General features: G+C 34.3%; 1 protein-coding gene across 1 annotated transcript; it reads left to right on the top strand.

Annotated features, from left to right (window-relative positions):
• The first annotated feature begins 630 nt into the window (after positions 1 to 630).
• On the top strand, positions 631 to 16220 carry kpna1 (karyopherin alpha 1 (importin alpha 5)). The gene is made up of 14 exons (XM_696267.10): positions 631 to 965; positions 3421 to 3557; positions 4120 to 4233; positions 4321 to 4420; positions 4511 to 4605; positions 5277 to 5408; positions 6796 to 6884; positions 6961 to 7060; positions 8005 to 8168; positions 9225 to 9303; positions 9404 to 9529; positions 11218 to 11345; positions 11449 to 11624; positions 14595 to 16220. The coding sequence occupies exons 1-14, from the start codon at positions 803 to 805 to the stop codon at positions 14780 to 14782; spliced, it is 1791 nt and encodes a 596-aa protein (XP_701359.6). The 5' UTR covers positions 631 to 802; the 3' UTR covers positions 14783 to 16220.
• Positions 16221 to 16945: the final 725 nt, after the last annotated feature.

Raw genomic sequence — 16945 nt, 5'->3', positions numbered from 1 at the left:
AAGATGTAGGTGAAGTTATAGGCAAACTGAATCAACTAAATTGGCTAAATGTGTGTGAATGGGAGAGTCTGTGGTTGTTTCCCAGCATTGAGTGTTGTACTTTCAGTGCTAAGTTGCAGCTGGAAAGGCATACAGCCATCCACTGTGTAAAACAACTGAGTAAACAAATAAGTAAGATGAGATGTAGATATTCAATTTAAATTATATATGATTGGCCTATACAAAATAAATAGATAAAAATGACGTTCATATGAATAAATAAATGTACTTAATAATAATAATAAAATATTATTATTATTTTCATTCATTTATCCATTCATTTTCTTTCTGGCTTAAAAAAAAACATACTCACACTCATTCACACACACACACACTCATACACTGCGGACAACTTAACCTACCAAATTCACCTGTACCGCATGTCTTTGGACTGTGGAGGAAACTGGAGCACCTAGAGGAAACCCACGCAAACGCAGGGAGAACATGCAAACTCCACACAGAAACACCAACTGACCAAGCTGAGGCTTGAACCAGCGACCCAGCAACCTTCTTGCTGTGAGGCGAAAGCAATTATTATTATTATTAATAATCATAAAAATAATAATAATAATAGATTTATCAGGAGTCACCACAGCGAAATGAACTGCCAATTATTTTGGCATATGCTTTATGATTTGTATGAATGCTACAAAATGAGTTATGTGATATAAAAGGTATCTACATAGATAATTTATTATAAGCTATGTATTTGTTTTTAAATATATGTATATAAGCTTATAATGTTTACTTATAAAGCGCGGAGATGGCAACACTGTTCGTTACACAGAACTGGCAACACCGAGAAGCAGACATGCGCTTCGCACACGATGTCCTCTCACAATGCGCATGTGCAGTGTCACTATACCGGCGGAGGCTGAACGGTTGCAGCTTAAACGACGCAGGGATAAACGAGGCCGTTTTGACAGGTCAGTACGCCAGTGTGGATAACTTGTGTCTGTCTGGTTTTATTCCGTCTACATGATGTCAAATTCAAAAGATTATAATGTTAAAACACAGATAAAAGGCGTTAGTCGGACAACCTTGTTGGCTGGGTTAGCAGATAAGCTAACAGAGGCTGCTGCGCAGATCTGGGAGGGGGAGGCGAGTCCGCTGTTAAGACGATATTACTAACAAACCTGCTCTTCAGTCGATGATCACTAGCTCGTGTGGAGCAAAAATGACATTTTGTTAACTTGAATCGATCGTTTCCGCTTCTGTGATGCGATGATCGGTGAGATTGGTGCGTTTGGCGGCTGTTTTTAGGTGTGGATGGTTTGATGGGTCGATCCTCTTCACTGCGGGCTCTAGCACCACTGCCCAAAACACACTGACAGATCCATGCAGCCTCTGTTTTATATTGTTTTTAGTAGTTTGAGACTAAATGTCACAGGTACACTGGCTAGAGATAAATAAATAATAAATGTTATCGTCCGTGGTGGTTGTTTAGCTCAAGCTTTGCGTTTAATCCTTATCTTTTATGAAATATTTTTATCAAAAATAGTGTCAAAGCATTTAGAAATTTGCCTGACATGTTGAAAACCGTCTGATAAACAAACAAAATAAAATCATAGACTAAATTTATAAATAGAAAAAATATATATAGTTTAGAAAAAAAAAGTCTTAACAAACATTTTTACCATGATTTAAAGAAGACACCAAACTGTTTACATGCCAGAAATCATGTCAGACACATTTAAAGCAGTAGTCTTTTGACGATGTATTAGAAGACTGTATGTAAGGATAACAGTGCAGTCCTAAAATAGAAAACATTGCCACAACTACTACTAATAAATAAGAAACATAAATAGTTTGAAGATATTGGGCCAAAGCACCACTGTTGAACAGGGTAGAAATAGCTAAACCAGTGAATAATAATTAATACATATCACCATACTTCCTCAATATTGTTAATTGTTTTATGATCCATTAGGTGTCTGAAATGTTCAGGTTTCATATTAAAGCAAGGTCCTGTCGAACTCAAAATGGGCTGATGTACTTAAATTTAAACATACAATTTTGAGCACTGGTTAATTTTTGTTTCATATTATTGGCATATGCAAAAGGGATTTTGAATGTCTTATTTTATCACTCTGTTGATAAAGTATGTTTGTCAGATTTCACCATATTAGCATAAAATTTAGAAATAAAAGGTTTTGTGGGCATCTTTCAATGACATAATAAAACCCAATTTAAGGATTACAGTGAAGCAAAAAATAATAATTCATTTACATTTCAAACTTTTTTCTTTCTTTTTTACAGATTTATCAGCAAGACAATTGTAATAATTTAAAATAGAATAATGTTAGTATTAGGGCTGCACAATATATCGTTTCGATCAATATTGCAATGTGATCATTCGCAATAGTCATATCGCAGGATATGCAATGTTGTTGTAGTTTGTATTAAAATGTATCATTTGCACATGTTTTGTTTATGCCTGTGATTGTATAATGTCTTCAAAAGCATTCAGCTATAAGAAATTGCACAATTTGTGACCTTAACTACGATTATTTTTATTGAAGTTTGTTGATTGTATTAATAGATTGTTATGAATAAAAATACTCACAAGTGCATATACAGAAATGCACTGCAAATAGCACAGACCACAACAAAAATGTGTCTGGGTAGGTACCCTAAAAATGTAAAGATTGTTTATTTGATTTTATAGGGATGCAAATAGTAAAAATTAATTCATCATTAATACTCACAACACAGCACATGCAAATACAGAAATTGTTTATACAGAAACTGTTTATATGCTCTCCCACTACAGAATCATCCCAATCGATCTAACATTATAAATTCTTGACAAAAATAAAGATATTAAGTCATCTGGGAAAATTTCATTTATATGGCAAAATCAAAAAAATATTGCATTGTTAGATTTTTCCAATATTGTGCATATATATATATATATATATATATATATATATATATATATATATATATATATATATATATATATATATATTTAATTGTGAATAATATAAAAGTAATGTGAAGAAAAAGCTAAAAACTTGAAATGAAATTAAAAGAAAATTCAATGTATTTATTTTCTAAATGCATCTTATGTTCCTAATTGTGAATAGTTAATCTCTGGATAGGTTTCTCTTAAAATGTTTACTTTTCTCAATGTTATTTAACAAGGTATATTAAAATGTCATAACAGGACCTTTCAGTAAGGTTGCTGTCAGATTAGTTTTGTCACTAATGCAGGATGTAAAAATTTGTGTGTATGTGTGTCTCCACTGCCTATGGAAACAAGTGACATTAAATGATCTTTTCAAGAGGTCTGTGATCTAGCAGAGATCAAGCAAGTATTTTAATAAGTCTTGATGATTTTTCTATTGTGCTCATCTTGCTTTGATCGTCTCTTTACAGCAGACAACATCATGAGTCAAGGGAAGGACAATGCACGTCTCAAAAGCTATAAAAACAAATCGCTCAACACAGATGAGATGAGGAGGAGGAGGGAGGAAGAAGGCCTGCAACTTCGAAAACAAAAGAAAGATGAACAAGTAAGTCAAGTGGAGATAAGAGTGACTTGTTTTTCTGTTTTATTTGACTCTTGTGGTTTTACTAATAAAGATATTATTAAACTAGCCTTAAATTTATAGGAAGGATGGAATGAACTTTGAGACAATATAATGAAAAGAAATTTTTGTCTTTTTGAAAAAAAGTTTCTCACCAATCTGAATTTGTTTGATTAAAATTTATAAAAGTGTATTGTATATAGTGTAAAGTATTATATTCACTATTAACTATTACTGGGCTAGCATAAAATCATATTGTATCATATTTTTGTCATATTTAATGTTTTTAAATATTTTATTATTATTATTATTATTATTATTAGAAAAGTACATTCTACTGGACAACAATATTTCTGTTTCAATTTCATCAATTGAAGCTTTCATTTTGAAGAGTCGTGAAGATGCATGAGTGCTTGATTGTAAATAAAAAAATAAAATATATATTGAAAAATAAAATATATTTAAATAAAATTGCAAGTAAAGTGCACTCTTAAGAGAAGCTTTGGGGATAAAGTTTCAACTTTGACAAATTTGAACGTTCTTATAGCTGTTCAAGCGCAGAAATGTGGCCACAGTGGAGGAGGATGGAGCACTGGAAGATGATGGGATGTCTGACAGCGGATACCTGGAATCACAGGCCAACAATATGGACCAAATCACGGTAGTACAGCAAAAATGAAGGCTAGTCTTAGCTTTTTACTTACTGATGAAAAATTAATTGCCTTTTTTTGTTTTTCCATCGTTAAAGGGAAGTGTTATTTCTGAAGACATGATACAGATGATCTTCTCCAGCTCTCCAGAACAACAGCTCATAGGAACACAGCGCTTCAGAAAGCTCTTATCTAAAGGTGAAATACCCCAAAGACTAAAAATCAAGCATTTACATAATCAAATTAGTGCTAAATTATGCTAATTCTGTCTTTGTAACCCTCCATTAGAGCCTAATCCCCCTATTGATGAGGTTATTGCCACCCCTGGTGTCGTGGAGCGATTTGTTGAGTTCCTGAAAAGAAGAGAGAACTGCACACTACAGGTGATGGATATTTAAGGAATATTAAAATCCCAAGAGATTTTATATATTTCTTTTCTTTGGAAATATTAAAACAGTATGTTGCATCAAGAGAGAAAGACACATTATTTATGTAAGGTATTAAAAAGACAGCAGCCTAAGAAAGAAAATAAAAACTCTTTTGGAACTGTTCTGACTTTTGTTTTGTGAACTGAATCGTTTTCATTCCAAGAGCATGTAAAAAAAGTCAAAAACTCATTGCTGATGAGAAGGGGAGGTTTCATATCTTTAAATTTATGTAGAATTTATTTGATCTATTTAGAATCTCCGTGTTTATATGTTCATTATGAAGGGGCCTACTATTTTTGAAAATGCCCTGCTATATTTCATAATTCTTATTACATGTATCTGAAATAGTGTTTGCTGATTGTGAAATCTATATTCACTGAATCAAATCAAGATTTGTTTCACAAATTGAAAAAAAAAAAAACCTGCTAGACTGAAAACCCCAAGTCGCAGCAGTGAGCCAGTGAGTCATCCAGCATGAGTCTCTCCCAGCACATGCTCACACTCCTGGAATGTGTATATTCTGCAAGTCTTCTCTGAATCTTTATTTAATCCCATCAGCTCTTGAATGGTGCATTAGTGAACATTTTTGTGCAGAATGGTGACAGACGTCTTGTCTTTGTGTGCAGTTTGAAGCAGCGTGGGTTCTGACTAACATCGCCTCAGGAACATCCCACCAGACGCGTGTGGTCATCCAGGCTGGGGCAGTGCCCATTTTCATTGAGATGCTCAGCTCAGATTTTGAAGATGTACAGGAGCAAGTAAGCATCTCATACTATAGACATTTACAAGGGACTTTATAGGGCTGGGCAATTAAATGAAATTAAATTGCATATCTTATAAGGGCGCTCTCACAGATTCTCCAAACACCCCCCGATGAAGAAACCAGAAAATTCTCATAGGTTTTCATTTTAGCCTAAAGATTTAACTGCTTTGAATCAGCATGACTAATTAACACACGACTATGAAATCATCTCACAAAAGAATTTATTTCAAACACTCGACTGTTATAAAGTGTATTTGGAGTACAATAAAAGGCATTATTATATATAGAATTTTTCTGTGCCGCTCTATACAGAGCTGTAGTTCACCGAGAAGCTACACAAACAGCAGAACGATTATCTTAATGTCATTTTTATAAGGTTTATTCAATTTCTTGTCAATAAACTACAACTTGGTGTAGGGAATGCTGCTCCATCTGAAAGAAATCGTCCTGGAAGTTTTGCAGAAGCAGCTTTACTGACAAAATGCGCATTAAATCTTTCTTTAATCACCCAGCCCTAGGTTTTTACATACAAGCCCGAAATACTCAAACATGTTACAATAAAATCCTAAAAAGTAAACCTAGTCGTGATTCATCTGTAGGAGACAAAAGCAATTTATTCATTTACTATATACTATATAACTGCAGGTTAATTATGCTTATATATAAGCATATCTTATTTCTGTTAAAAGTTTTTAGTTACTAGTTAATTTAAGTAATCAGCAACTAATAAAGTTATGGTAACTATTAACCTTAACTTTTCTGATTTTGATTATTATGCAATAACATACACCTTTTGTAATGCTGCTTTGAAATAATGATTATTGTGAAAAGCACTATACAGTGTCCATACGATCCTGGAAAACCTGGAAAAGTCATGGAATTTTGTCAGGTCATTTTCCAGGTCCAGGAAAATTAATAAACCCAAAATGTTTTGGAAAAATCACGGAGATTTCTCCAAAAGATAATTTTCATACAGACATCAAGATATTTTCTAAAAACTGTTTCACTAATATAAAAATAAACATATTACATAGATTGTCACACATTTCTTGATATGGTGTAATAAATTTGAATGTGTGTTTTGTCTTATTTACCATGTGTATTTCATGACAGTAGGTCATAAATATTTACCTGAATGTTTTGGAAACTTCATGGAAAAGTCCTGGAATTTTAGTAGTTAAAATGTGTATGAACCCTGACTATACAAATAAACTTGAATTCAACTTAATTCGTTTTAGAAAATCATCACTGCATTTATACTTTAAAATTAATAAAAATAAAATATTTAGCTGCAAATGAAATGTTCAGTCTGTTCCAAGCTTTTTTGTATATTGAGAATTCATAGGACCTATGTAAGTTTGTGATTGTGTTTTTCTTTGCAGGCAGTGTGGGCTTTAGGTAATATCGCCGGTGACAGCACTGAATGCAGGGACTATGTTCTGGACTGCAATATTTTGCCCTCTCTAGTACAGTAAGTGATACTATCTTTTTTTTAGAGCACCCATATCTTTGAATGGCTGTTCTGATTGTGCTGATTTTTATTGCAGGTTATTGGCCAAACAAAATCGCCTGACTATGATGAGAAACGCAGTCTGGGCTCTGTCTAACCTGTGCAGAGGGAAAAATCCACCACCGGATTTTGCCAAGGTAAAAGTCTTGTTTTGATCTTAATAGATCTGTACAATACATTTTTTTAAACAATGCACAAGTAGTTTGCAAATTTAAAATAAATGTTACTTAAATAATATATCATGGTTTCCACAAAAATATTAAGCAGCATTGTTTTCAACAGTGAGAATATTCGTTCAACATTATGTCAACATATATTATTGATTTCTGAAAGATCACGTGACATTGCAAAGTGGAATAATGGCTGCTGAAAATGTAGCATTGTTATAAATATAAAAAATTCGATTTAAAACATTAAAAGCAAAACAATTATTTTATTCTAACACAAATGTAACAAAACTGTTAGACAATTTCAATGTATTTTTATATAATTTTAAATAAATGGATCATACTATCCCTAAACTTATGAACAGTAGTGTGTATTGGTTTATATTGGCATTGACAGTGGTTGAGCATCTTGTTAGGAAAGGATAACACACAAACAACAGTTGCATTACATCTGTAGCTAGAAACATTTAACCAAAAGCACATCAATTATTAACAACTAGAAGCTTGTCTGTAGAGTTTATGCAACTTAATTATTGTTTTTGTACAAAACAGTGAAACATTTCTTAAAATTTATTATCTGCCAGATGATTAGATGTGAATAAGGAGGGCATGATAGATGAGAAGTGCCTGCTGCTAAATGACAGACAAGTAAATAAAATGGCCATTGTTAACTCCTATTCATGGTGTTGCTTGAGGGTGTTGTGATTACTGAAACATGTTATCAATAATTATGCTTAATCATTATTTTTTAAAGTATGGAACCAAAACTTTTATATTTTGTTTGATGCAGTGCCATGAATTAAACTACAATGAACAAAAATAAATTCAGATATTTATTTACTTATTTTATAAAAAAATATCCACACTCTTAACCTTAAAGTGCAATCTAAGTTGTATTTGTTTTTTTTATGCAGGTGTCACCGTGTCTCAGTGTTCTGTCCTGGCTGCTGTTTGTGAATGATACTGATATTCTGGCTGATGCATGCTGGGCTCTTTCTTATCTGTCTGATGGTCCCAATGAGAAGATCCAGGCTGTTATTGACTCAGGAGTCTGTCGCAGACTAGTGGAGCTGCTGCTGTAAGACATCAAAACAGATAGGAAGAATGATGAATAGCTTAAGCCCCTGATAAACTCATTACAAAGTTTTTTCATTTTAAGAAGCTTGAAAAACCCTGATCAGCATTATACTTTACATCATGTATGTCCATACCAGTTTCCTCTAATTAGCAAAAAAAACATTAACAAAAAACAAAACAGCGAGAAAGCCACATTTAATAAGTTATCTGATATTAGTTATATAATGTAAGATATGTTTGGATCAGCTCCACAATTTGACCTTCCAGTTAGGTTTAACCTCAGTGGACTGAACTGGGGAAATGATCCCCAGAAAATTAGATTTTTTCGAAATAGCCCAATAATACCAAAAACTGGAAATAAAGCACTGTCCATTTGCAAGATACTTATTTTGCATCACTATACGTGTTATACTGTAAAAGGTTTCTTCTTTGTATATTAGTATTTAGAAATAATCTTACTTTATGATTGACTGCACACTGTGCACAGCTAGCATTATGTCGTTTGTATGACTGCTGTGTTCCGTCCAGGTGAAAATGTAATGCAACTCTGTCAGAAGGGATTTCTAAGATTGTGAAAATAATTATTAATTAAATTTTTTTAAAGATCAAAACTAAACGTATTAATGAAATGGCAAATTGGCAGACTTTCCTCTGTAGATTTCTGTATATTAGCAGCAATCTGGAATAGTCGTGCAGATTTGTTACCATGGAAATGAGAACAGCTGCTAATGGAGTCTCCTCTGGTGTCCATAGTGTTTCATCATCTTAACACAGTTTTTATCAGTGATAAAATATCAGTTTGTTAAGAGTAAAATATTTTAATGAAACCATATCAATTTAATGAATGTTAAATATTTAAAACAAAATAAAAACAACCTGCAGTTAAAAGTAGCCCAGTTCTGTGGGAAAACTCTAGACCTGGCAACCCTTATGACATCACACACAATTGCCTTTACTTTTTTATTAGGGCTTTTTGTTTTTGCATTTTTTTGTTTTTACTTCATGTTGCATAAAAAAAAATCATCAGTTTTTAAAATGAGATTTGTATGTGTTCCAGACATGCAGAATATAAGGTGGTGTCTCCTGCTCTAAGAGCCGTGGGGAACATAGTGACAGGAGATGACCTACAGACTCAGGTAATTATTATTTTTTTTAATCTTCAGCTGTATGTTTTGTATGTCATCTGTGTAGATTGTATGTTTTCAGATGTTACATTGATTGTTTTCTCATGAGCAGGTGATTCTTAACTGCTCTGCCCTGCAAAGTCTTCTTCACTTGCTGAGTAGCCCCAAAGAGTCCATTAAGAAAGAAGCATGTTGGACCATCTCCAATATCACAGCTGGCAATCGTGCACAAATACAGGTACTGAATGTCAAAACTCTAAAATGTACCTCATCAAATATAAACTTCTTGTTTGTTGACCTGTTGTTTACAGGGGCATTTCTACATGTTTTGGCAAACACTTTAGTAATAGGATTATTAAGTACTAATAGACTTATAAATTCTACAGTGATTTTTAATCATTCTATAGTAAAGTGCTTGCATAAACACATTTTGTTCATTTTATGGTTGCTGTTATAATATAACAATAACTTCTGTAGTAATATAAACAAATTACCCAATACTGTACTAAGTTATTAACAACAATATTCAGTTAGTCATAATTATTAGCCCCCCTTTGATTTTTTTTTTTTTTTTTTTAAGCCATATATTTTTTTCAATTGTCTACAGAAAAACCATTGTTATACAATAACTTGCCTAATCCATGGTCTGTTAAAATCATTGATTCCGATTGGCTGAAAGTTATTTAATACATTTGTTTAATGCACAAGAAATTTCAGTCAGTTTTGATCAATATGCTTCGAAATATTAGATGTAGCTAACATATGTTACTATGAGCTATTAATTATGCCCGTATCATTCATGCACACACACACACACAATCGTATACATGCTGTCTGTCTGCCTTTGACTGGTTCAAAGCTGGAGATCTGTATTACTGATAAATATTCGGTTCGACATTGAGTAACACTTTACTAAGAGTGTTCATAAGACTGTCGTGAAACCTTTTTAATCATGACGTGACAACTGTTATTAAGTGTCATTTGCTCAATAATGTCATTTTAAATGCAAAGATGACATTATTACTTGACATAAATACTTAACAACCAGTCTTCATCTTTATCATGACAACTTGACATTACCAAGACAGCATTACTTGTCATAAATCTGTAATAAACATGATTGTCATAAGGCTTTATTATTATTGTCATGAAAAGTTTTCTGATTACATTTTCAGTGGAACAATCTGTGTTTGTCATTAACCCGTCTTATTAAAAGTGTTATTACTCTATTACTCTCTCTTTATATTTAATGACATATTTAGCTTGTGCGACTGTAGTTGAGGTCAATAAATATATGAATAATGGTGTTATGATATTCGTATTTATAATGGCTTCGTGACAATCATGTTTATAACAGATTTATGACACATTTTGTGGTCTTGATGATGTTCAGTTGTCATTACAAAGACAAAAACAAGTTGAAAAAAGTAAAATCTATTTATGTCATGTTTTCATAACAAACAATGTCATCTTTGCATTTAAAATGTCTTAACTGAGTGATGACACTTAATGATGGCTGTTATAAGCATGCAAAAAATCATATTCAGGTGTGTCATGTCTTTTCCTGTACTGTTGTTACCACTGGAAGAGCATCCACTGCGTAAAACATATGCTGGAATAGTTGGCACTTCATTCCGCTGTGGTAACCACTGATAATTAAGGGAAATCAATTAATGATTTCATGTCATGATTCATGTCCGTGTCATGTCATGATTATAAAGGTTTAATGACAGACCCCTTCAAGTAAAGTGTAATCGGAAAGGACACTGCAAAGTATATCTAAATAAGTATTGCACATACTTTAAGCATAAAATGCATTATTGTAACAATTTCCTCTCCCTGTTTTGCAACTACTCAAACAGTCTTCATGTCTAAAAATGTTTGTTTTTCTCTCCCACTCTTTCTTTTGGTCTCTGTAACCTGTAGATGGTGATTGACGCAGACTTGTTCCCCCCATTAATAAGTATTCTGCAAGTAGCTGAGTTTCGTACTAGGAAGGAGGCAGCATGGGCAATCACGAATGCCACATCTGGAGGATCCGCAGAACAAATCAGGTGATGCAGAACACCAGTTAAACCTGGCTACTTCTAATCTAATCACTTTCTCCACCAGCAAAGAAGGCGACTGTAGATTTCAATGCTTCGCTGTTCTCCCCAGGCATCTTGTTGAGCTTGGGTGCATTAAGCCCTTATGTGACCTCCTGACGCTGATGGACTCAAAGATTGTACAGGTGGCACTAAATGGCTTGGAGAACATCCTGCGACTGGGTGAGCTGGAAGCTAAAAGAGGAGGAGGTATCAACCCCTACTGCGCCCTCATCGAGGAGGCATATGGTATGTTCACTACCCCATTTGTGACCCAGGACAACACAAAACCAGTTATAAGTGTTAATTGTCTTAAAATTAAGATTTATTCATCGCATGAAAGCTGAATATATATATATATATATATATATATATATATATATATATATATATATATATATATATATATATATATATATATTATTATATATATATATATATTATATAACTAAACCACATAGTAAAGTATCCTGACCGGCACTTGTCTAAATTATAAACAAAACCCTTAATACACTTAAAATGTATGACTTTGAGATAGTGGACATGGCCATGCTTTCCAAACAAAAATATAGCGAGATGCTTCTGTCCGTAGTGGTTTAGTTCAAAATCTCTAATATTATACTGTAATATTACTTTGGTCAAAAATATTGGCTCTCAAACCTTTTGTGCTCTCAATCCTGATACAGTGTTTACTTTACCAAAGTATACTTGAGTTTTGTTGTGTATAATGCCATACTTTATAGAGTACATTTAATAGTAGGCCTGAGCGATTCATTTTTTTGCAATTTAGTTTTTTTATTATTAATAAAATGTAAAACACTACAGTAACCAGAAGAATATATTTATTTTTAACTACTACCCCTGATGACAGTGGTAATAATAATCAGTGCTTAAAAGAGAAGTTGTGAGGGACATTTCCTTCTCTGTACTATCAGTTTGTTTGTAGCAGTTGAAGCAGCTAACCAGAATATCCGGTTCTTTGTGATTAGGGGAAATTGAGAATTGTTATTCAACAATTACTGAGCAGGATTATGTAACAGAGTCTCTGTGCATCCTGGTTTACAAAACTTACAATAAGGATGTGATGATAAATCAGTGATATGGTGAATGCAGTTAAATATGCCCTGTGAATAATTTTAGAATGAATGAATTGATAATTCACTGTTTCATAGTAGATTACATCAGATAATCGTAATAATTGTTAAGTAACAGTAAAGTTAGAACAATTTTATAAAGTATTATACATATGTATTAGGGATGGGAAGATTAACCGATATGTATCGATACGCGGTCATGCGCGTTCACGATGCGAGTGCATCGGTTGAGCAGCAGAGGATGAATGAAATTTTGGAAGCAAATCGAGATGCATCGGTTTTTGCGAAATGCATCGATTTTTCCGAGATACAGCTTATATTTTTAATATAGAATGTATTTTTTATTTATTAACAAGTGTTGTCAACCTGTTTTTGGCGCATAATTTAATCGACCTACATAAAGTAAGCCTTAGCAACGGATTTGCGGATGTGCACACACTACAACTCAGTGTATCAGGTGTGCGGATGAAGCTAGTGGAGCGCCCTCAGAAAGCGCGAGAAGCAAAACAAACATTTTATTCCCCACTGAGTTTTAAATCTAAAGTATGGCAAGCAACATTATGGATTTAAGGATGGACGACATGACAGGACAGATGCAATTTGCAAAATGTGCCGCGCATCTGTAAAATACGCGGGCAGTATGACTAATCTGATATCTCACTTGAAGCGGCGCCACGGTGTTGTTGTGAAAGCATCTTCCAGTGTTTCTGCATCCCCGGCTTTCGCACTGCTTCAACCAGCTCCAAAAGTGGTGAGAAAAGCATTGAAAGTTTTTTTTTTTCCATGCGCAACAGTTCTGCTCGCTCTACGCCAATAACGAATGCTATTGCATTGTTCATCTGCACAGATATTCAGCCTAGTGTCACGGAGAACGAAGGTTTTAAACACCTCCTCCTGTTAATTTTTATTTAATTATAATAATAATAATATTAATAATAATAATGATAAAAATAATTGGGTGTCACAGTGGCACAGTGGGTAGTTTGACCACCTCACAGCAAGAAGATTGCTGGTTTGTTATATTTTTATTAGCCTGTTGTTTACAGTGACAGTGATGTTTCAACGCAGCATAACACTGCTAGTTCACCACCTTAAGTTTTGAATAATCAGTGGCAAAATATATCTTTGTAAAACTTGTTTTCATAGTTGAAAAGTTAAATCACAATTCTTGTTGTGCAATGCTAATTTTATTTATGTTGAAAGAGTGCAAATATATACATATTTTTTTAATATATATTGCACTTATACATTCTGTTTATCTTGAAAATACTTAAATAATATGTGCTATATGTTCTAAAATGGCCCTCTGCTGTAAACTGACACTCTGGCTCTGAGAGAAAAGCCAGTTTGTAAAAAAAGTCTTGGTTTTGCTTGGTTAATAAATAATCAAACTCATTCAATGGCACAGCATCCTCTTTCACATCATCTCATAAACTTGATCTAATTAGTTAGTGCTGAAATATCGCATCGTATCGTGATATGGGTGTGAATCGTATCGTGTTGCATCGCAATATGTCACAAATATATCGCTAATATATCGGATCGTATTCTTTGTATCGAGATGCGTATCGGATCGGCATTATAGCTTAGATGCCCAACCCTAATATGTATATATATATGTGTTGTAATATGGTTATAGAAATAATAACAAATGGGATTTTTTATTGTTTGACATTAAATTAGGAAAAGGCCTGTAATTGGTTCTTTGGGGGTTACTCTGGTTCTTTGGTGTTCAATACATCCCAACAATTCATCCTTTTTTTCCTGTGTCAAAAATGACATTATTTCAGAAGAGTTTTTAATTTAGGGTTTCATGTTAGTTTAAAAGCTTCAGCTTTTTTTTTTTTTTTTTTTTTTAGCTTTGAGCTAAATTGAAGGATAAGCTGGTCTCAGGGTCACTTTTGAAGAAATTTTTACAGTTTAGGAGTTCGAAACAGATTGCCAAATTAAGCTTATGAAGAATAAAAAAGCAATTAAGAATGATTGAATGATTTTACATATATTTTTTTATTATTATTATTTAGCGCTTTCTTGTCAACAAAAATATTTTCATCAACTAAAATGAAAATAGAATAAATCTGACCTGAAATGACAATGGGCATTTTGCACTTGTTTTTTTTATCAGGCTTAGACAAGCTGGAGTTTCTCCAGGGCCACGAGAACCAGGAGATCTACCAGAAGGCTTTCGACCTGATCGAGCGCTACTTCAGCACCGATGATGAAGATCCGTCCCTGGCACCTGCTGTCGACCTCCAGCAGCAGCAGTTCCTCTTCCAGCAGTGCGAGGCTCCCATGGAGGGTTTCCAACTTTAACACTGTCCTTCACCCCCATTTCTTTTCCAAGCAATCCACCCTGGAGGGTGTGAGACGCCCCCCTGACCCAAGAGAGCGAAGGATTCAACAAACGAACATTTCAAGTAGAGTGTGATTTTACAAGAGCGTGTGTTGCCGGTCAACCCATTTCCTCCCTCTTGTCCTACTTCCCTGGTGTCATTGGCCCAGTCCAGATTGATGGCCACATGCAGAAAATGTGATTTAGTAGACTTCAATATCCCACTTCCTTCATTTAGCCCTTCAAAGCACGCATATCCCATCAGTCCCGATTCAGGAAAACTGCATCCAGCAATGAAGTTGAGGAAAGCTGGGAAAGCACAGCTTGTTTGATGTGACTGCAATATTGACTCCGACAAGGGATCTGTTTTTTCATCTGATTTCAAACACTGGACTGACCGTGTGACTGTGTTTGCATGTCTCCAAAATCCCCCCCCCCCGAAAAAAGTGAGATTGAAGGACGCCCAACGAAGGACCTTCTCATTTGACCCAGACAACTCAAAGACGGACTTGAAGGGTTTGGTCTGCGATTTCTGAATGGTGATTCCAGTCAGAAAGTGCTTTTTTGACATGCATTGAACGTGCATTCCGACAATGACTGAACATTACAGGCTCTGCCTCTCCTTTTAGGGTTACACACAATTTGCACCTTTGGAATTCTGGGAGATGGAGTCTTGCCACTCACTGAGACTGCTGGACAGACAAAAAAAGACAGGTTCTGGATCCTGTGCATTTTACCATTTGATACTTCAAAAGTACAATTTCACTCGAGCATCATCTTCATCGGCACTTTACGTTCAGAACAGACACCGTTTGTTTCGATTCGAGCCTCTGTAGTCAGTTTTAGGCCCCTCGAAAATACTTCTCAGGATGCAGAGGATGTATTTACAGAAAACACTAAGTATTCAAGAGTGCTGAGAAAAACCAACCCTTCCAAGCTTCCACCATATGTTAACAAACTGAAAGGCTTTCGCTTCCCAACAAGTGTGTGTGTGTGACAAACATTAATATTAATGTCTAATCATGCTAAATGCACACACATTCAGACACACCAGTGACTAGAGGTATATAAGGAAAAGTACAGAGCAGCAACTTGCTCTGGTTTGTTTTTCTGTTTGATTTTATTGTATTTCCGCGATGGTTAGAATCTCTTAATACCGAAGGTGCCATAATCCTTATTGAAAATGACAAACAAATGGACTTTCACGAAGACTGAACAATTTTATCAACAAAATTTAATCGTCAAATTTGACTGGGTATTAGCTCAAGATATGATTGTTTACTTGCGTTTTATTTTTCTTATTTCAATGTCAGATTCTTCCCAAGAGATGACCAGCTCTTTTGTGTTCAATACTGCTGTCGTATTGAGGTTGTGTAACTGTTCTCTGTTACGCCATTTGCATAAATGCTGTTTCATGAAGCGTGGTGGTGGTCCATTGATTTAATTGGACGTCTGTCTGTGGTTTTAAGGGAGCGGTCACACGTGGCTGGTTTAGTTTAATTAAATTAAATAGGTTGTCCGAAGGGTCTTAGAAAGTATTAAAAGTTGATAAATCAATTATGAGAAAATTACGACCCTTAAAAGGTGTTAAAAAGTCTTAATCATGTTTTTTACGAGGTCTAAATTTTGTTTAAGCGTTGTCCAAAGTGTTTGACTCCAAAACGGCATAAATATATTTATTTTTCTCGATCCAGACGATTGGTTCGGGTCGTAATTTTCGACAAACATGAGAAGATGATGTGACGCTTGGGAAAATGTAAGTTTGCGTTCTCCTGGTTGTAGAAAGATTAGTTTAAACAGTGGCTGAAGCCTGTCTCTGAAAACAACTGCGTAATTTATTCTTCCAAGCGTATCTGTATTCTGTTGCATGGTTGTGCTCCATTGATTTATTTAACTACAACTGTTTATTAAGTTAAAGAGTTGATACTGATAAGAACTTGAAGTGGCGATGAGGTCTTAAAATACTCTGGGAAGGTCTTTAAAAAGCTTAAAAAGGTATTGAAATTTCCTTTAGGATTCCTGCATAACCTGTTAAAACAATCTAAAACGCTCTGTTAGTGCGATTCGTTTTAATAAACTTAACATTCACACTAAACAGGCATTGCACTAAACAGAAATTGCTAAGAAAATTCTCGAAATAAAGT

This window comes from Danio rerio, chromosome 24 (assembly GCF_049306965.1).
Source record: "Danio rerio strain Tuebingen ecotype United States chromosome 24, GRCz12tu, whole genome shotgun sequence".
Classification (NCBI taxonomy): Eukaryota; Metazoa; Chordata; class Actinopteri; order Cypriniformes; family Danionidae; genus Danio; species Danio rerio.
This window is presented reverse-complemented; position numbering and strand designations above follow the sequence as displayed.

Coding starts and splice junctions, on each gene's coding strand:
- kpna1 (XM_696267.10), top strand. CDS start 803: ATGGCAACACTGTTCGTTACACAGAACTGGCAACACCGAGAAGCAGAC. Junction 966..3,420: donor AAACGAGGCCGTTTTGACAG/GTCAGTACGCCA, acceptor GTCTCTTTACAG/CAGACAACATCATGAGTCAA. Junction 9,530..11,217: donor GCAATCGTGCACAAATACAG/GTACTGAATGTC, acceptor TGTAACCTGTAG/ATGGTGATTGACGCAGACTT.